The sequence below is a fragment of the Engystomops pustulosus genome, chromosome 8, assembly GCF_040894005.1.
Source record: "Engystomops pustulosus chromosome 8, aEngPut4.maternal, whole genome shotgun sequence".
NCBI lineage: Eukaryota > Metazoa > Chordata > Amphibia > Anura > Leptodactylidae > Engystomops > Engystomops pustulosus.
Window position 1 is genome coordinate 78,063,737 of NC_092418.1, and position 22,467 is coordinate 78,086,203.

Below are 22,467 nucleotides of genomic sequence, written 5' to 3' on the forward strand. Positions count from 1 at the left end.
AGCCTAGAGAGACCCCCCGGTAGACCGATCGTGGCGGGCATTGGCTCGGTGACTGAGCCGCTGTCTCAGTACATAGACTGGTTGCTGAGACCGACACTGAGAGACATCCCCTCGTACCTTAAGGACACGAACGATTTCCTGTCCGCCCTAAGTGAGCAAACCTGGCAAGACACGTGGCTTTTAGCATCTATTGATGTTGAAAGCCTATACACGAGAATACCCCACAAGGAAGGAGTACAGGCAGTCCGAGACGTGGTCCAAAAGGCAGAGAAAGGAGAAGATTATACCAATTTTGTTTGTGGGGCTTTATATTTCATCTTATCCCACAATGCATTCGTTTTTGATGGAGACTGGTTTGTGCAGAGGGACGGGACTGCGATGGGCACTCCCGTCTCCTGCACATACGCAAACATATTCCTTGCAGTTTTTGAGAATATTTACATATACAGTGATAGGAACCCTTATGCTAAGTTCATCCAGATGTACCGAAGGTACGTGGATGATGTCTTCATATTGTGGTCTGGCACGAAAAATGAATTTAGGGAGATGGTGGACTCCCTCAATGTAGAGAATAATATGAATATGTTCTTTACACACACAACAAGTGACAAAGCACTGGAGTTCCTGGACGTACTAGTTGAGATACAAGATGGGAGGATCATCACCTCTGTACATAGGAAAAAGACAGCTACTAACGCCCTCCTCCATTTCGATAGCTACCACCCTATGCATGTTAAACGGGCCATTCCCTATGGGCAGTTCCTCAGACTTAGGCGTATTAACAACACCGAGGAGGGATTCATAAGACAGGCAGGGGAACTGAAGGAGAGATTTGCTAGAAGAGGATACCCCGCTAGATTGGTGGATGAGGCTTATCAAAAGGTTAGAGAAAAGAGACAACAGGACCTATTAAGAAACAATAAGAAGAATAATAGGGGGAAAAGAAGGGAACCCAATAAATTCTCCTTTACTTTTGAATTCTCCCCTATGGCCAACCTCATAAAGAAAGCAGTCAGAGACAACTGGCACGTGATAGAAAATGATAGGGACTTAGCTAAGGTAGCAGAAGGCGGTCCAGTGGTGAGCTTCAGAAGGGGAAGGACTATCAGATCAGAACTGGTCAGTAGTGCTTATAGATCAGCACAGAGTGGTTCATGGTTGGATAAGAACCCACCAGTGGGGAATTTTAGATGTGGAAGATGTAGGTGTTGCCCGTACAACTCAGGAGAAAAAACGGTTGAGTTTGGAGGTCTGAAAGTTAAAGTGGGAAGTTTTATTAACTGCAAAACCACTTTTGTGGTATACGTTTTGAAATGCGCTTGCCAGAGATACTATGTCGGGAAGACAATCAGGAATCTATATCTAAGAGTGAAGGAGCACCTCAGATCGATCGAAACTGGTACAGGGGCCCCACGTCTCATACAGCACATTAGAGAGGAGCATGGAGGGGACATTAGGACGCTCAGTTTCTCAGGCATAGAAGTGGTAAAAAACCCGGCCAAGGGAGGGGACAGACAGCGCCTCCTGCTACAAGCGGAAAGCAGGTGGATTCTGCGTTCGAACGCTATGGGACCTGTGGGTCTTAATGATAAAATCGACTTTGGAGTCTTCCTATGATATTTTTATGATACTTGCAATATTATTCCCATATGAAAAGATAAGGTTATACTGTGTGGTTTTAGTGACTTATTTAGGTGTATGATCGATTGCTCTCACCATCTCTGTTTTTAATTGTCACGGGGTATGTACAAGTCACAGCCTCTGATCTTACACTTGTAATCATACCCACCTTTTTTATGCCAACGAGAATGTTCTCATATAGGCTTCGTATCACCCATTGGCTGGTGGTTATAGCTCGCCTCCCTCCCCCCTCTGTTCTTGCCGCGAATCCGCGGATGTGATGACGCCGCACCCGTATCCAGGGTAACGCGTCATGTGATCGGGAGGCGCGGCAGACGGAAGGGGAGTCACGTGATGCATCCCAAACAGCTGAGCATGCAAGGGGCGGTACGGCAGTTGGCTTCCGGCTGGAGGCACAAGTCGCCTCGCCGAGCGTGCCGCTACACGGGATTGATCGCACCACAGGATTGGCTGAGCTCCACGCACCAGGGTGAGTTTTAGCCTTGGGAGATGTGCTATTGGTGGGATATGTTATGTGAGGCAAGATATGCCTCTTGAACCACAGGTGTTTTGAGTAATTTGGTTGTCCGACACAACATTTATACCCCTCGTGAATGCACAGTCACTATGCACGGAGGCCGGAAGAAGCACAGACTGCGCGAAACGGCCGTTGCCCTGTTATAGCATCACTCTCCACTCCCTCCCTTGCATGTCCGATTTTTTTGTGAGTATCCTTTATATGTTCAATAAAGAAGAATAATCCCGTTTACCGGATTTTGGTGAGTGCCTTTCTCTCTACACTACCTTTGCCCTTAAAGTATCATTTTACCTGCATATTTAATGTTTTTTATGCATAGAGGAAAATGCCCATGGAGAGCAATGCGTGTAGTATTTGTGTTAGCCATATTAATCCTTACAGTCCCAGCGTGGTGTCTTGCCAGAGCTTTTTCTCTAGTTATGATCTTGCATTCATATTTGTCAGTCTTAACAATTGCCAACCTCAGGTGCTTGTGCTACCATTTTAGCTGAAATTCTAAATTTCCTGTAGTCTATTCAGTCATTAATAATTCACTGCTGGTTCTAATTCCATACAGTCAAAATCAGCAATCAGCAAATTAGCACATATTTTTAGTTCAGCTGAACAGTAACCCAGAAAAGGGGAGGCATCAAACTTCTGCTGCAAGTAGAAAGTGGAAGAAAGGGAGGGGGGCTGTTTCAAACACTGTTTATCTAATAGGGTGTCCATCACCACAATTTACCTACCTGAACTTACTGCTTTGTTATGTAGAGCTATGTTTATACATGTTGACCACACAATTGATTTTTGGCACTAGGCACTTGTCACCTGGGCGTGGCTAGTTTCCCCTCCACCCTTGTGAACTTTTTTTTCCAAATATATGAAAATGCCCATCACCTGGCTTAGAAACGCCCCCTGCTCCTCTACACCCGCTCCCTAGTGATGGGAGTTTTTCATATATTTGAAAAAGACACATGTAGGAGTGGTTTCCCAAGGGTGGGGGGTAAATGCTCCTCTATTGCCACTCCCAGGTGACAAGTGCCTAGTCACAGAGCACATGGCATTGAAAGGTACTATATAACATATCTTTTTTTTCTGTAAATCCTATTTTTTTAATACCAGTTTCTCCTGGTGACAGGTTCCCTTTAAGTTCTTTGCATAGTAGTGACTGGGCAGGAGCTATTCATAGGAAAGCAAAACCCTCTCTTACCACTATTGATGTGATCCATTCAGTTGGACCTGTACAATGTACATGAAACGATCGGTTTGTATTAGGACTTGAGTGACAGGATTTAGATAATGACAGAAATTAGAAGCGTGACGTAACTAGGATGATATATTTTATTGAGATTTGAAACATTTTAATTAAGAAAGGTCTCGACAATTAAGTTTCTATTGTTACACAAAAGAGAAGGACATGACTTGACGTATTTGATGATGCAGAGAGGGGCATGTGAGCTGTTGTGCATTTAATGGGAAGTTCAGCTCTGCCAGAAGAATGAGGCAGAACAATCACATTACAGCTAAAATAAATGTTGCAGAGATGCTTGACTTCCATGGCCATCTGCTTCCCTGTAAGTAAAATGAATCAATGTTTCTTTTGTAATAAAACACATCAAATAGAAGCAACAATAGATGAATATAAAATTAAGTTTGCTTGAACCAGGAAGAAGAGGATTTTTGTCTTGCATTTTATTTTTGCTGATTTAACATAGGTTTATATCCTCTTTAATCTTATTATTTTAGCTTAAAGAGGATCTGTCACCCCCGAAAAATACCCCCACCAAATGTGTTCCCCCTAATCCTGTCCCCAGCCCCTTTATATTTATTAAATTTTTTTTACAATTTGTGTGTGCTAACATAGTTTTGATCCATCCAAATAAGAGGTCGGATCGTCGTACAGGTCCCCGGGCAGTAGGCCGTATTCATGAGGGGGGCGGCCGACACACCCCTTCTACGCCCCTGTCAGTCAGGGAAATGTAAGAATCGCCGGCAGCATTGCATGTATTGCGCAATCGCTGTCGGCTCTATAAGATGCGGCGCACTGACAGCGGCCGCAGTGGAACTTATTCACATCACTGGTTGAATGTTCAGCCTCCTCATGAATACTGCCGACTGCCCGGGGACCTGTACGACGATCCAACCTCTTCTTTGGTAAGAGTTTGGATCGATTAAAACTATGTTAGCACACACACATTGTAATAAAAATTTAATAAATATAAAGGGGCTGGGGACAGGTTTAGGGGGAACATATTTGGTAGGGGTATTTTTCGGGGTTGACAGGTACTCTTTAAAGCAAATTTAATTTACAGTAAAGCAGTTGTGTACGGGAGAATATTTAAAGGTGCATTTATAAAAATGTATTAAAGGGGTTGTCCGAGTTTTGAAAAAAAAATATATGTGGCCGGGAGCGGGCTGCCTAAAACAATAAAGCTGTACTTACCTTCCGGTGCCCTCCCGTATCCATCGCTGCTGTCGCTCCGGTCCGGACGCCATGTAAACAAACATGGCCGCCGGAGCAGCGCTGCATTCAGCTTTCGACTGGACACGACAACCTTCCGGCCCCCATACACAATGCTGTGTATAGGGACGGATAGGCGTACCCGGCCACGGCCGGCCGGAAGCTGAATGCAGCGCTGCTCCGGCGACCATGTTTGTTTACATGGCACCCGGACCGGAGCGACAGCAGCGCTGCATAGGGGAGGGCACCGGAAGGTAAGTACAGCTTTATTATTTTAGGCAGCCCGCTCCCGGCCACATATATATATTTTTTTTAAACTCGGACAACCCCTTTAAGCTCTACTAAACTGACAAAGATAGCCGAACACTATGAGGAGTGTTGGATTGCAAATGTTGGAATATGTGTCCCGAGAGTAACCCAATTTTCCTTGTACTGATAACCTCAAAAAAGATAACTTTAGTAATGGATCCGCAATAAAATCCCCAAACTTGACAGAGGAAGGACTTTTTGCTTCCCAGTGGGCATAAGTGGTACATGTTTTTATGTAATCCAAGCCAAAATGTTTAGATAGAAGGGAACAGAAATACTGGGTCATTGTTTGGCAACTCCATTTATTCTCAACTGCACAATAAGACTTGCTTTTAATTTTGATCCCATGCATAAACTAGTAAGATGAGTTACTGGTCTGCATAGATATGATAGATAGTAATTTCGTCCAGCCCGTGATAATAAAGCTGTAGAAGATTCTCAACATCTCATTTTATATGTCAAATACATTTGAATATATATAAAGCCCTAAAAGGTTGGTGAGGACTCAAGTAAAGTTATAAAACAGAGCCAAGAAGTTTGCACTTATGTATCTAAGGAGCGGATGAAGTACAGATGAGCATCTTTAGGTTTCTTGTATATGTTAGTCTAACAAATTCATACCATGTGGTCCTGTATAGATTTGCATATCACTCTTATGAAGGTATATAGTTGTACGAATACAGGATTTATTTATTGTTTATTTGCTTTTTGTGTAGACTATGCATAAAGTATAGTTCAGTACTATATGAGTTCCTTATCTATATTCTGTACTTATAACAATGAAGAACCTCATGTTTTACAGTACTCTGCCAGATAAATAACTATAGTGTGCTTTTTTTTGTTTTATATATTCACATTTTGTCCGTTATATTCTTTGACATTCAGTGGCACAAAGCTGGCAACATGTTCTGGTGATTCGACAGTTCGTATATGGGACTTTGCCAAGTCTGAATGTATCCTGACATTGGAAGGACATACACATGCAGTGTGGGGCTGCTCCTGGCACACGTGCGGAGATTTCCTGGCTTCCTGTTCCCTGGATAACAACAGCAAAATCTGGGATCTAAACAGGTATTTTCTGACAAATAATAAAGTGTTTATGTTTTCCTCATGTTTTAGGTGATCATCACTGCATGCATGTCATCCACGCTGAACCAACTTTATTTAAACATCCTGTAAATTTGGTCCATTAATGAATGTAAACAAACAACAGGGGGTTAAGCAACAGGATCTTCTTAATATACGCAAGTAAACTGAACTAGGTTATTACATATTCCTGTATTTCAAGGAGCATTTGTTAGACCGGTATGGTTTGTGTTCTGTAGAACAATGAATCGTAACATTGAAGGGGTCATCTACTCAATTAATTAATAATTGGAGTATGACATTCAATTTTTAATTGTTGTACTTGACAGTGACTTGAACAGGAAGAGTTCATTTGTGACAAATCCATGGGTAGGCTTTAGATAGGCATGAAATATGAAACGTATGTTGGCCATATTTCTAGAACTGAATGTTATGTTGGAATCCAGATTTAGAGCCAAATTTGGTGAGTCAAATTTGGGTGACTTCTTACCTGTACCGACTGCATGATCACAACCATAGGTAACTTTGATGTCATGAGCCTGGGTCCCAGGGCAGTGTTCAGTCTGGGAAATACAGTCAATATATGTCAACCCCCTTCCACCCGACACTGGCCTCAATGGTGGGGGAGATTGGAAAAGAGACCACACAATCGGTAAATCGTGGGGCACATTTACTTAGAAGGTCACCGGAGTCTATAATGCAGCGTGCAAGTTAAAAAACACGCTCAGTCCAAATCACTTGGACCGTTCAACGGCACACACTCTAATTTGTGTTGCATGGAAGCCAGCGCAGCTGCGCCACAAGAAGACACCTGCGCAGACACTTATTAAATACCTGTGCAAGCGATTTTAGCCCTGAAAAAGGTGCACATTCTGAGTAAAGTGCAGCGCCCTACCCTAAGTAAATGAGCCCCGGTATCTCCTCTTGTCACAGACCATGCGGTTGTTTCTAATACAGGTGAGTTGCCCCCTTTAATCTCTCAATTGCCTGTTTCCGAGTAAACTCTAATGGTCGGTCCTATTTAGCTACTGAACTTATTTTTGCAGTTTGCGCCCAACTAGTATAATGGTTCTTAGTTCATGATAACTCTCCGGATTCTTATCTTTAGATAATGCAGTCACAGCCTCACTCATAAGTAGCAAGTCTGTGTCATGCTTTCTGACAGCAAAGGTTAAAATGGCTCAAATCCGCAATGACCTTTTTCTCCTCTTGCCTCTTCTCAGTAAGACGTTCAGGAGGGAGCTTGTAAGTGTCATCCATCAAATGGAAGATTGTGAGAAAACATAATAAAACTTTAAAATACCAGAGATGCTCGGCAGCATATCACCGCCATACCGGCAACTGTCTCTCTTCCAACAGGCAGTGATAAACAGTAAATAAGAAATCGCCACTAAATAACTGCCTTAGTGAGCGTAATCTCTCTCCTCAGCAGCTGAAAAGAATGTCGTATTTCATCAAGGAGCTCATTTCATAGTATGATAACGCACAGCTCCTTCACAACAAATATGCCATTTCTTGCCAGGGCTGCATCTCACCAATACATATTGCGGCGTGACTTTAAAGCTGCCTTTCACGATTGATGAGGAAACAGGTTATCCTTGGCGAATATTAACATAGGCCCCATTCATTGGCGCTGTTTATGTCTCCGCTGCCTCTGATAATTTAACTCCTAAAGTCCTATTCATGCCATGGTGCCATGATGAGATCTCCATGACAGCTCTAGATTGGAAATCGACTTCATTTCAAGTATTTGAAAGCATTTCTTTATGTTTAAAATATAAGTGTAAAATACACTATTGTAATTTAGGAGAAATACACAAATGTCCTATGTCCACAACTAGTGGTTAAACAAGAAAAACAAGTTTAAATCTGTCTCACAGCACAGTCCAGATTGTCCCCAGCAGTAATGTGTCCTAAGCGCTAGGCACTGAAAACGCTCTAACCTCTTCCAACTTGTGCTTAAGTGTAGCTTCTAGTTCCTTTTTTGTCAATGTTACAGCTAGTATGACATTGCCATAGGTTAATTAACTGCTTCACAGGTCACCGGTCTGAGCTGTGCCTGTTCTGTGATATCACTTGATATAGCAGATTTTACCTTTTTTTGTAAAGGGTGTCCTGTTCATGTGATCCTTGGTTGGGTTCCAGCACTCAGGTTAATCTGCTCACCCCCTCCTAGCCTTTTGTTTGTATACCCATTACAACCTGCAACTGCTCCTGTAGCTGGAACCTTGCTGTTGACAAATGTAGTGTTTATGTGCTGAATCGGTCTAACAGAAAGGGGTGTATACAGCATGTTTCACATGTTAATAATCCACTGGGCAGTGGCGTAACGTGACCAGGCCACAGGGTGGACCAGTGGTTGTCACAGTTCCTGATCTGCCGATTTCTGCAGACTGCCACGGGTCCTCTGACACACTGCACAAGCCAGAAGTAGGCTGACAGCTGACTAGACTCAAGCCCCACTAGTGAAAGGGCCCCATGGAAGCTGCTGGGGAGCTCCAAGCCCTGTTTGTGCTTGGGCTGTGGCAGAGGAGCGAGTAATACACTCCCTGTTTTGCCACTATTCACATAAGTGCTCTCAGCATCAGCGTCATTAGTGCTGGGCACCTTACTGTACCTTAGCACCAAGTGCATAGGAGAAACACCACTAGCAGATCAATGAAAGGGTGAGTATAATTATTTGTTTACTTCTTTTAAATCTGTATGACCACGGACTTAGGTTAAGGAAGAGAGACTATCGGGTGATGATGGACCGCCCTATGACACCTCTCTGCCCTCCAGAAGAGTTCATTTTAGCTGCCCCTGCTCATCATATATAGGCTGACAAGACACCTTGCATAGATTATGCCCAAATGCTGTATTACACTTGTGAATAAATCAATTAATTCATGAAACATCATAATATTTTGGTATCTATTTAATTGATACTTGCTGCTGAGGGACCATTTGTTTGCCTATGACACAGTAACAGCTGAGGGGTGAATGGAGTTATTAGGGAAAGGCATGTGGCCGAAATATGAGTGGGGGTGGAGGGGAAGCAGAATAAAACAAAAATGTAAAGGAGGGAACTAACCTGAATAGGGAACAAGTGTCCATTTAGCTTAAAGGTAGGGGGCACTACAGTAACAAAAGGGCATGGGGTGCACTAAACATATGAGTCAGGGGTGAACCAAGATGGCATTATTATTCCATAGGGGGCATAAAGGGGTATGAAGGATAAACTATGACAATGGATAAACATGTCTGTTTTGCACAGTCCTTTTTATGATGGAGAACTGATTATGATTGGTACTCCTTTTTAGAGACCACTTAGGGCTTGGGAAAGTGCCAAAAATTGTTTAAAAGCCTTAATAAATGTGTCGTAAGGCGTTTTTTTAATTTTTGCACAAATCTGGTGTAGGAGATTAATGAATCCACCCCATAGACTTCTATTTTCTGTCATCTGCAAATGTGAAAAAAATTCCACAGGTTCTAAAAATTTTTCAAGGCAACATGGATCAGTGGAGAAAAACTGAAGTGTGAAGAAGCACATAGAAAATAAACTGTCAGTGTGCTGTCAGGATAGCATACGGAGTAAAACAAAAACCCCTGTGTGAATAAGCCCAAATTTTTACGGCGAAGTACCATTAGCCATACTACACTCACCGGCCACTTTATTAGGTACACCATGCTAGTTACGGGTTGGACCCCCTTTTGCCTACAGAACTGCCTCAATTCTTCGTGGCATAGATTCAACAAGGTGCTGGAAGCATTCCTCAGAGATTTTGGTCCATATTGACATGATGGCATCACACAGTTGCCGCAGATTTGTCGGCTGCACATCCATGATGCGAATCTCCCGTTCCACCACATCCCAAAGATGCTCTATTGGATTGAGATCTGGTGACTGTGGAGGCCATTTGAGTACAGTGAACTCATTATCATGTTCAAGAAACCAGTCTGAGATGATTCCAGCTTTATGACATGGCGCATTATCCTGCTGAAAGTAGCCATCAGATGTTGGGTACATAGTGGTCATAAAGGGATGGACATCATCAGCAACAATGCTCTTCTGCCTACCTTGGTTGTAACGGGTGGCGATTTGAGTCACTGTTGCCTTTCTATCAGCTCAAACCAGTCTGCCCATTCTCCTCTGACCTCTGGCATCAACACGGCATTTCCGCCCACAGAACTGCCGCTCACTGGATGTTTTTTCTTTTTCGGACCATTCTCTGTAAACCCTAGAGATGGTTGTGCGTGAAAATCCCAGTAGATCAGCAGTTTCTGAAATACTCAGTTCAGCCCTTCTGGCACCAACAACCATGCCACATTCAAAGGCACTCAAATCACCTTGAGTTGCCGCCATGTGATTGGCTGATTAGAAATTAAGTGTTAAGGAGCAGTTGGACAGGTGTACCTAATAAAGTGGCCGGTGAGTGTATATGTGTAGGCTCAGATTCATGTATGTTTTATTTCTAGACACCATATTTTAGTGATCTTTTAATTGCATTTTCGTTTTTGAAAACCAATTGTCTGCAAGTCCAAGGTTTAATAATTCCTGAATGTGTTATTAAAGACAAATTAATGAACTCCAAACACAGTAATTTCACTTAAAATCTGAATAATTGTCTCCTCTAATTTCAGAAACATTTATTTAAAACTAAATGTCTAGTTTTCAAGGGAACTAGAAGGTCTTACTAAGTGATTGACAACTTTCTTTGAAAAAGTGTTCTTGCAGTAATAGCTGTAATTTATAGAGTAGGTCCTCCCAATGGACTCCTAAAGACAGAATTATCACCAGGGCCATGAATCTGTTTGTTTTCTGAAGACCTAGATTGCCTAAAACCACCAACCTCTTTATACCCTGATAAAAATAATGATAGGATGACTCATACCCAGGATGAAGGATCACAATCTGGACAAAGTGGTACATTTGGCTTCTGTTTGACTTTGTTACTGTTTCCTTTTTTTTATTTTTCTGCTTTCAAGTCAACCTTTTTTTTTTTGCATGAAAGCAGTAACCTCATCAAAAAAACAACTACTGTGATCTGTCCTAACTACAAAGGTGATGAAGCAATACCTTTCTGCGGGAAGGACAGTGTGAGAGCATTAAGTGCTGAGCCATCATCAGGATACAAGTACCTGCCCCTATGTGTGGTCTTTGAAGATGCCATTATCCTGCAGGGCACAGAGTCTAATAGATTGCTCATACAAATACTGCTTTGTGTTGTTACAGACTGACAAGAGAATGGGGCATAAATGCTGGACCATTACTAGACATATATCAGGGAGGATACCTAATTCCTCTTTTACAGAATGGTTACTGATTAACACTTGCAGGAAATATGCGGCATGGAGTGGGCCTATGGATATTGTACAAGGGCAGTATGTTAGCAGTAGGGTTTGATAAGAAAACTTATACACATGTAAGGGTGCATTCACACACCCATTTTGGGGGCTGTCATCTGGTTGTATGATTTGTAACCACATCACAGCCACCATAAACTTCTATGGCTCCAGGAGACAGTGAGTACATGGTGCGTCACTGCACCACCACCAAGTTGGGTGGTTGCACAGTAAATTATAGGACTTTTCCTATATTTGGGCAGATTTGCTGCCTGGCCACTCATCTACCTATGTATGGATGAAGAGCGCTCACCCAATTCACCTCCTCCTCCTGCCCCTGTGTTCGTCCGGGATCTGGTTGGTCGTGGGAATGAAGCCTTAAGGTGGTCTCAAGCAGATGTATTGGTCAGGCTTCAGATTGTAATGAATTATTGGTTGACTGCAGCCTATGCAATCATCACAGACGCATGTGTTTATGAAGAAAAGCACTCTCTATTTTGGTTTCTGCACAGTTGGTTATTTTTATGCAGCTTTTTTTTATGAAGACATTTTTATTATGACATCACATGGGTAACATATCTCTTTTTCATTTCATAATCTCTATTAGTTCAGGTCCCTGTACTATCTCATATTATGTTACAAGCCCACATTACCATATTGAATAGGGAAAGCTGTAACTAAAGGTCAAAATTTTATTGTGGGTAACTACAGACATTTGTAGTGGGCATCTTCCTCCGCAAGCGGGAAGGTAGCTGTGCAAGGTGTTTTGGTACGTGGGCAAACTTTGGCTATGCTCTTCAATATATCATCAGAGAGATGGAAATTTGTCACCCCTTCATTTTAGCCATGCAAAAGATATGAATCTTTTTGTGAAATCTCAAAGATTCCTTACCAGTGTATACTTAAAAATTAATTGATGGTAATCAAATGGATCAAACTGGGATGAAATTTAGAAATGTATTCAGAATTTAGAGGAAAAAAAATGCTTCTTAGACCTCTTGAACATGAACGTTAAAGGAAATCTACTATTTGCTTTTATGCATTATGAACAGCATGCCTTGAAAATGCTGTATCTACACTGATGCAGAAACATATCTTGTTTAATCCTTGAACTGAGTGGTTTTGCTGAAAAACCATTATAAAATTATCATAATGAGGCTCTGTCAATCCTGTGCTTGCCCCAGCGCTTTCCCCTTATTATGGACTGCTACAGAGAATGATGTAATCACTGTGTTGTCTCTGACAGGCAGAAGTATTCAATCGCTGACAAATCCTGACCAAGGGAGTATATATACACCTGGTGGGCGGGAGCACATGGTCCTTGTTCAGAAGTCAGTCTGCAGAGTCAGAACTAGGAGAGAGGGAGACTCTTGCCAGCAAAGCAACCAGAGGAGAGTGCAGCTCCTGCAGAGAAGCACCAGTCAGTGTCTTGATACCAGGAAGCAGGAGTGTCAAGGCCAGCTGCCTGACACATTAGGGCAAATCAGGAGATTTAAGTCCCAGAGCCGAGATCCACCATCTGGACTCAGATCCATCTCTTCCAGCCCAGTATGAAGCTACTACCAGGCTGAAAGCAACCTTTCTGTGGACCAGCTACCTCCCTCAACATTCCAGCTTGCTGAATCTCCTGCTACTGTTTGGCCACTGCCTGCTGTTTAAAGTTGAATAAAGAACTGTGAGTTGATTTGCACAACGTCCCTCTGTGTAATCTCCCCAACCTCCATCATCCAGGGATTTATCTACATGCCTGAGTGGTTGCCCCAGGGAGAAACCATTGCATCAGCCTCTCCCTCCATATTTCTTGTTCACACCACCTGCTGTAGACTTGCCAGGCTGTAAGACAGCCCTCCGGCTCCCATACCAAGCACTGTGACCACAGCATCCCCAAGGCCTCACTAGCTAGCCACTCAGGTATTCTTTGCCCGCTGTCTACAGCCACCAAAGAAAAGGCTATGCCCTGGTGGGGGATGTTGCACATATACACTATTCCAGTGCATTTACAACCTCATTATCTGGACCTGTACAGCATGTACACCACTGTACACACCATGTACACCACTCAATGTAGAAGACAGCATAGGTAGAATACAGTAGGTAAGTGGCATGATGACTAGCAGCAGTTTAATAAGTTGGGTAATGAGGTAAATAAAAACCGCAAATGCTGCACATTGACATGAAAGCCTGACCGTTTAATTACAGACATGCATTTTCAGATTACTGCCAGGCAGAATATGCAAACAAGCTTTTGTTAAGACGACTGCAGATTGCGGAATTAAGTATTTAAGCTAATTTACATCCGCTGTAGAATGCCGTCAGTTCTCCATTGAGCGGTATACAATTAGCACAGAGGGGAGTAAGTCGTGTGTGCTCCATGTCTCTTCTGTAAAATAGGAGTTCAGGGTTCTGAACTGGAATAAAAATCTCATATGGAAAGAGAGCAATAAAGGAAAATACCTACAGACGTGCCTAATAAATACTTACTGTCATAATGTAATACTCTAAGTCACTTTTAAACCATCTGGAGCAAGAGATGAAGACTTGTCATCTCATTATTCCATTAGAGGAATTACGGATGTCTGAGGGCCTCAGGACCAGGCAAAATCATTTTTACATTTCTTAACAAGTTCCATGAAGTAATTATTCATTTCATAACTTCCTTGTTTATTATTGTAATAGTCTCCAAATGTAGTCGCAATATTTATCTCCTATAAAACCATCCGGGGTCATTCTTTCATCACCAATGGTATAGAGGCATCAATGTTGCTAGAATGCCATCTTTTCTAATACCTAGCTTCCAATATTGCTGATATTTAAAGGGGTGATCTAGCACTATAAGACTTCTATAAATAGCAGATAATGATAATCATAGAAAGTAATAGAAGTAGCAATAATCAAATATCAGTGCCCTGCCACTTCTGTGCCAATGATTCCATAGCCCCCCACACCTGTTAACCAGCAAAGCGATGTCAATGCCCCGACACAGGCCATAGGATTGGCTTAGAGGAGGTGACACATCACCGTGCTGGAATCTAGTTTACAGAGGTGGGTGGAGGATCAAGGGCCATCAGCAGGAGGTTGAGCATCCTCAGAAAGCAGGACATGGCTCTGCTGCCTGCGCAGTACAGCATGTGTAATTCACATGCTACAGCAAGCCTAAACACAGAGCTGGTATCACAATGTGAGGGGGAGGTGGGGGCACTAATGGGGTTATTATACTATGTTGGAAGGAAATTTTATGCAAATTTCGGGAGGTAAGGAGCACAGGTGCCCGCTGAGGCTCTGTCGCCCAGGGGCCTCCTTAAACCTGGAGCCGGCCCTGGCTCTCTGGTCCACTTTTTGGAAACCCTTTGTTAGAGATGGAACAAAATATGCTCGACAATTTGACGCTTGGACTTTCGTGCCATCCGGGCAGTTGGAGTGAATGGCAGGTAAGGAGTCACCCTCTATTCTGCGCTGCTCTTTTGAGCATGGTACACAATGTACCATCATTTTCTATAAAATTACAACTCATAAAGCTTTCCAGTATGCATTTTGCATTCCATTGTTTCCAATCAGTTGTGGTTCACTTAGGATGATTGCAATGATAGTGGTCTGGTTAATATTCCCTACATTGAGAATTATGCTGCCTGTTCTTAAAGGGTAGCATTTTTTAATGCATTAAAGGAAATCTTCCATCAAATCAAGCATGGATAAACCAGGAACATTTACTCATAGATTCAGGCACCGTGACTGTAATCGGTAATCTTATATTTTTATCCATGGCCTCCTTCCTTCTTACATCTACTTTTAAAATACTGCTAATAAAATAGCAGTATTGCTTTTAAAATACTGCTGCGTCTCTGTGCTACAGATTCACAGGCTGTTACAATGTGCCGGAGCACTTCTATCCTCCCACTGTATTCTGAAATTTCCTCTGCTGCAGTAAAATTACATCAGGCAGAGGGACGAGGAAGCGCCAAACAGGAGCAGAGGGGGAGTGTGGAGGGCCTCTGGGAACTGCCTTAGTAGCCCTTAAGGCTCATTACCATAATTTTAAAAGTTGGTTCAAGAAGGAAAAAGCCCATGGATAACAAATATAAAAATATTGCCACAGTCTTGGTGCCTGGATCTATGAGTACATGCCTTTGGTTTATCATAATGGATTTTGATGGCAGCTGGAGTCCACAGAAGGCAGGTGTTGACATGTTATTTAGAGGGGTTTGTCCATGAAAGAAAGTTCCCAAATTATAACCCCCTAGTGATGTTTACACAATAAAGATAATTTTTAACCCTTTTACTTTACAATTTTACTCAGTTTTATTGATGTTTTAGCTCCTTAAATCAGTGATGGTTAGGGTAAAATTCCCATGTGGACGGGGACTATCTAAGCAGACAGATTATGATCCCTGTTTGCTGAAAATGTGCTTAGGTTATCAGGGTACAGGTTTATATACACTTTCATTTAGCTTCTGAACATTTGCAAGTATCTGACACAAAGAGATGAGACACATCAGAAATGAGAAATAAGATCCATGAGATAGAAACACACAATGACACTCACCTATAACACAATAATTCACCTATAACACACACTGTCATCTCTGTTATATGCCTCCTTCCCCTGCTGTAAAGACCCTATTTTGCCTGTAGCTTGTAGAGTAAGTTTGTGCATGCTGCTGCTTGTCGGCAGCAAGTTTCTGTGAGTATCTGTGTGTGAGCTTGTCTTGTAATGAGGGGGAGGGCCAGAGATCACACTGCAGTGTGCAGACAGGAGAAGCTGTATATGAAAAGATCTGCCATGTCCAGACATACAAGTTAGAAGATTAATGATAAGATCCGAGAGCAACCAAAATTGTAAACACCAGAACTGATTTAGACAGGTTGCAATTATATCTGTCAAATGCCGTATTTTTGTTAATAACTGTGAATTAGAGAATGTGTGTTTTGTTGTTATCCTGATTATATTAAAAGAACATCTACCACCAGGATGAAATACTGTATGCAAATGAGCCTCTGGGGCTCCAGACTCCACTAACACCTATGGAGCCCTACAGTCCTTCATCTTGGTGGTAGATGCCATTTAAGAATCTTGTCTTCGTGGGAATACCCAGTTAAAGGAAATCGACAATCTAAGAAAGGGTGTTTGTGTATATTCTGTTTATTTTACTAGCCAGGAGCACAGTCTTAAAGTCTATGCATCCTCTCATGAGAAATATGGGTAAAGAATATGCAAAAAGTTTTTCAGGTTGGGAAAAGGAAAACTATTTCTCCAGTGCTATGTCAACAATTGCAAGTAGAAAAGCAACATCACTGGTTTGCAATGTGAACAATAAGGTGTCTTGATTCACCCAAATGCTGTTTGCTTCCATATAAAATCAACTTTCAGAAAGACTTGTAAGGTGATGTGGAAAAATATCCAAACAAGTAAGTCTCTTGCAAAAGGAATAGAAACCCTACTGTAGAAAGCACTATTTTATTGGTATTCCATCTTTTTAGTTTAGGGATCTGGTTTGGATAGACATAGGTCAGTAAGGGAATTATTCTCCTTATGGAGAATAAACTAAACACCCAGGGGCATAACTACAAGAGTCAGGGACCCATAACAGTCTTCTAAATGGGGACCCCCCCCCCCCTTAACACTTAAAAATATACTTATTTCTATACTCACTCATGCTAGTTACAATTTCAAATTATAAAAATAATCAATTTATGCACTCATGCGTACTCATATAGTGCATATACACACTGATAACTTGCCATATACAAACGTACAGCAAATATACACAATTACAGTATAACAAACACCATACAGCATATGCAGATCACAGATACAGCATATATACATCACATATATGTTATATACGTAATGCAGCATAATATGTAAATAAAGGTGCACATCTTCCACTTTTATTGTGTTAGGTCAGGTGATGGGGCCCCCTGCCACTGCTATGGCTGCTACCACTGTTGTTATGTCCCGGTAAACACCTCATGACTCAAGGCATCCTGAAAGTGGGGCAGTGATTTATAGGGAGCACTGGAGGAATATCATTGTGTCATTTTACTTAGAATCCTGGAAATGACATGAAGTGATTTATAGTTCTATGATTTACCAGGTAGTCTCATCACATGGAAAGTTTGGTGTTGCCCATTTAACAGTTTTATTCAAGTTTAAACAGATGAATAGATGAAGCCATAATGCATATTGGGAGGCTGAGGACGGTATCTCGCAGGCTTCTGCTAATAGAAATCATGATCATTGTAACTGCTGTTCATTAGGAGCCTGCTGTGGACAAGCGTAGCCAATCAGCGCTAATCAGAAGTGTTGTACATGAGGCTAAAACATGGCTCCTTAGAACGCATATTTAATGTTAGCGGCTTACAAGCTGCCCGCTCTGCTCCAAATCTCCTCCATTACATGACGCGTAGGAGCTTTGTTCTTCTTCTTATGTGTCTCTTGTAAGTGTTTAACAAGCGTCTTCCTGAGCTAAGACAAATAGACATTTTCTGGGAAACAGTGGGGTTATCTGAAAAAGAGCCGCTGGCATTGTAGCATTGCATTACTGTTTGCTGCAAACAAATTGGATCTAGTATAACACTAATGCCGTTTCCTTGTTAGCATGGTCATCAAAACAATGTAATCTGGGTTAGTTAGACCTGGAAACTTTATGCTGTGTTTGGGTAGCAAGAGTTTTGCCTTTTTGTATTATATTACGTGACAAGTTGTGGCATACAAATTGCATTATATATAAGCCGGATGTGACTTCCATTTGTCGGTGATTTCTTGACGGGGTTTAATTAGACAGCTACATTTACCATGGAATTCTGGAGTAAGGAAGGTCTGGAGAAGTCTGATAACATAGACATTATACATAAGGAATAAGTCAACTTACAGCTCATACTGCTCTGCTGTTTTGGCATATTTTCCACCTGCAGATAGAACCGAGTCCCGCAGCAACCACGTGACTCCTCTTCTGGCAAAATAAACGACTGTCTTCTTGTAACAGCTCTTCCACTATGAATCAGACGCTGAATGCCAATGAATCATGTTGAAAGTTGTGCAGTGTAAATTCTAATCTTGGGATACAGAAGATTGAAAACTTTATTAAGACCCTGTCATTCAATACTCAGCAAAGTTATGACAAGTCAGTAAAATATCTGGATACCACTTAGGCCTTTATCACTTGCTAGAGAGAGATCTATAAAACTGGCAAAAAAGAATGCAGGCAAAGCAAAAACTAAACACATTCTTCCTGTATTTACTGTATATCTATGCTCAAATGATTGAAATGGTTTATAGAGAAAGCAAAAGGTCTAATAATGGAGGGTAACTACAAGCCAGATTCATGAAGCCCTCCTAGAATCAAGAGGAGATTTTCATGGAACTTGTCAGCCCCATAGCCAGCCAAACTGTATGGGTTACCTCAAATACCCCTGGCTCTGTCCACATTTTGACAAACCCTATTTAACTGACAGCCTAACTTTTCATTTTTCTCTGACTTGCAAGAATGGTGTGCCGTACCAAAATGATTAAAACATTCCGGGAGCAGGTTTTTCAGATAAAGGCCAAGGGGGTGGCCCTATCAGCCATAGCAAGAGGTTGGTTGTCTGTGAATTCTAGAACAATGAATACCACATCACAAACTCATTCAAGTCTCCCACGGAAGGCTGGTTGTCTCTGAAATACATTGCAGTTCCCAGTTAGTTCAGCATTGAAGAGGGTAAGGATCCATCTCCTCCTACTATGTCACAACGTTTGAGACTGAAAGCCCACTCTGCAGTGAGCAAACCTTTCTTTAGCAGAAAGAATTTAAAAGACTAGACTTTCCTTTGCTGTGAGTATGTTGTGCGGACAGAGGAAAAGTGGTTCACAGTTCATTTTGGTGATGAAAGCAAGTTTAATTTATTTATCTGATGGGAAACATTATGTTCATCGACAAACTGGGGAAAGAATACACGCAAAGTGTTTAAAGAAATCAGTGAAAGGTAGTGAAGTGTCATGGTTTGGGGAATGTTTTCTGCAACAGGAGTTGGACCTCTCACACAGCTTACATGGCAGAGTAAATGCAAGTGTGTATCAGAACTTTCTCCAACAACACATGGTTCTTTCATTACCCCCTTCCCGACGCGCGTCGTACTAGTACGGCGCACGCCGGGTCCTGGTGCATGGAGAGGGCTTGCAAGCCGAGCCCTCTCCATAGCCGGTAAGTCTTTGCTGCATATTGCAGCACATTGTTTACCGGTAACAGCTACCAGCACATTGTAATGTATGGGGAGTAAAATCCCCATATACTGCCATACTGTAGTATGGCAGTATATGGTAGGATCTTTCAGAAAACCTAGGGTTAAAGTAACCTAGGGAGTCTGAAAAATAGTAAAAGTAAAAATTAAAAAAACTTTTAAAAACAATTATAATAAAAAAACCTAAAAATTCAAATCACCGCCCTTTCTCTAGAACTGATATAAATATTAATAAACAGTAAAAATCATAAACACATTAGGTATTGCCAGGTCCAAAAATGCCCGATTTATCAAAATATAATAACGTTTTTTCACTCCGTTTAACCCCGTAATGGAAAATAGCATCCAAAGTTGAAAATGGCATTTTTTGCCATCTTGAAAAACAAAAAAAAATTAATAAAAAATGATCAAAAGGTCGCACAGTCCTAAAAATTAAAGCAATGAAAACGCCATCAAAAGTCGCAAAAAATGACAGCCCCCCTGCCCAGCACATAAAAATAATAAACTCTCAGAGTGGTGCTTTTTCAGCACAAAAATTTTGCTGAAAAACTTGGCTTATACTTGAGCATATACGGTACATTGCTATAATTTGCTGATTGTGTAAAATATATGTTGAACAATGGAGATTACTTTATTTCTGAAAAAAATCAAGTGATCATAAATGGATCTCCAATGTAAGTGTTTTAGTACCTACTTCCATATAAAACAACAATTTTTTAGCATCTTTTGTTAGACATTTGCATTGAACTGACTTCCAGTCTCTATTGTGCTGCAGCCAATCAGGTTTGAGTGGTGACTATAGAGCAGCTGTATGCAGCCTGGCCTGTTTATATATTTCTTATAGGAATCACAGAGGAACGTTGTACTCTAAGACGAAACTCCAGAATGGTTCATGTCAAGTATTCCTGATGACAGACATGCTGAGACCACACGGCTCTTTCCCTCTATTTTTACTATTTTAAGAATGTGTATCAGAAATGGTGATAAGGAAGATTATACTAATAAGTAAATCTAAGTTGGGCTTTAGTAGAACAAAACAGTAGTTAAAGAGGACCTGTCACCACCCCAGACTTCCCAAACTGAACATACCGGCATGTAGGCACATGTATCATGATTCTGGGGCACTTGGAATTTTCGTTCTAGCCCCCTCCGTTCCCGAGATATGCCCCCCGTGATCTGTCGATTCCGAGGTCTGTATCGTCAGAAAGGAGGAGCTGCAGCACGGGTGGGGGGTGTGAGTATGCTAAAATATTCTGACACCATCCAATCAGCGTCGGATGGTGTCAGCTAAGAGTGAGGGCGCGCTGAGCAGCGGCTGCGCGCTCCCGGCACTGCAGACACATGATGCCGGGAGCACGCAGCCGCTGCTCAGCGCGCCCTCACTCTTAGCTGACACCATCCGACGCTGATTGGATGGTGTCAGAATATTTTAGAATACTCACACCCCCCCCACCCGTGCTGCAGCTCCTCCTTTCTGACGATACAGACCTCGGAATCGTCAGATCACGGGAAGCATATCTCGGGAACGGAGGGGGCTAGAACGAAAATTCCAAGTGCCCCAGAATCATGATACAAGCGCCTACATGCCGGTATGTTCAGTTTGGGAAGTCTGGGGTGGTGACAGGTCCTCTTTAAGGCACATAGAGAGTGATAAGCTACCGAATACCTTTGACCACACTTATCATCTGACTGAACAAAGAATCAAGAATTTTAAAATACAAAGTGGTGATGTTTTTTTTTAACCAAATGGACAGATCATTAGGCCTGATAGAGCTTTATACGGGTTCAACTGTTATCCGATCTTTCCAAATTCATTCTAATAAACACATTATCCAAAACTGAAACTTAAGGGGATTGTCTGATGTTTTTACCTAGTGGCTTGATACTACTACTTATTATTAGAAAAAAATATAAAATAATTTTGTTTCGGTCCATCATTCGTTTTCTAATACAAACGCCCATAAAAGCAGTATTCTAATAAGGATGGAAAAGTAATATTCTAGGCAATCTTTTACATCTCTCCAGAACGTCCTCTATGTAATGAGAGTCTATCAGCAGCTTTCACAATATAAACCACATACATTATTAAATAGATCTCTGAAAGCTTAATTTCAAAATCCAAATTAGAATGGCTGTACAAAATTGATATTGTAATGAGTATTTTTTGAGTCCAGCTAGAGACTACCGGAGCTCATGAGTACAGTTCTATTCATGAGTTTAGTTCAATCTCCCCCCACCTATCAAGGGAGGAGGGACAATGAAAGAATGTTGCTGTTCTAAAGTGCAACTGCAACACCAAAGTGGCACAAACACTTCATAAATACATGGGCCAGCTCAAAAGACCTTTTTTAATTCAAAGAAAGACAAAAAACTGGCACAGACACAATCATATATTGGGGCTATTAAATAGAGAGATAAAGGAGTCACTGCAAGGAAACATTCAGCACTCAACTAATGGACAACTCTTCATAGCTGCTGACGTTGCCCTACTTTTGGCTATATGCTTGGGATTTTGATTCAATAACTATTATACTTTGGGATTTCATTTCTACAAGTCAATAGAAAATGTGCAACCAAAGTAAACCATACTGCCATGATGCCAGGTTAAGAAAAAGAGGCTTTAAGAAAATCTACCTTCAAAATCAAGCATGATAAATCAGGGACAGTTACTCATAGATCCAGGTACCGTAAAAGTGGTAATAATCTTATATTTGTTATCCATGGCCTTCTTTGCTCTAAAATCAACTTTTATAATGATGCTAATTAGCCTACGGGAATAACCATTATTCCCTATGTTTAACCCCATAACGGAAAATAGCCCTCAAAGTCAAAAATGACACATAGAAATAATTTTATAAAAATTTTCAAAAGCCTGTACAGTCCTGTCCTGTACAGTGAAGTATGAAAAAGTCATATGGCACCAGACATATGG

At 41.6% G+C, this 22,467-nt stretch overlaps 1 protein-coding gene across 3 annotated transcripts in view; it reads left to right on the plus strand.

Moving 5' to 3' along the window:
* SPAG16 (sperm associated antigen 16) overlaps window positions 1–22,467 on the plus strand; it is a 666,704-nt gene that overhangs the window by 345,228 nt on the left and 299,009 nt on the right. For all 3 annotated transcript variants that reach the window (XM_072121363.1, XM_072121365.1, XM_072121364.1), the window contains exon 12: window positions 5,793–5,978. In XM_072121363.1, coding sequence (XP_071977464.1) covers window positions 5,793–5,978 — 186 coding nt within the window. The remainder of the gene's footprint in view (window positions 1–5,792; window positions 5,979–22,467) is intronic.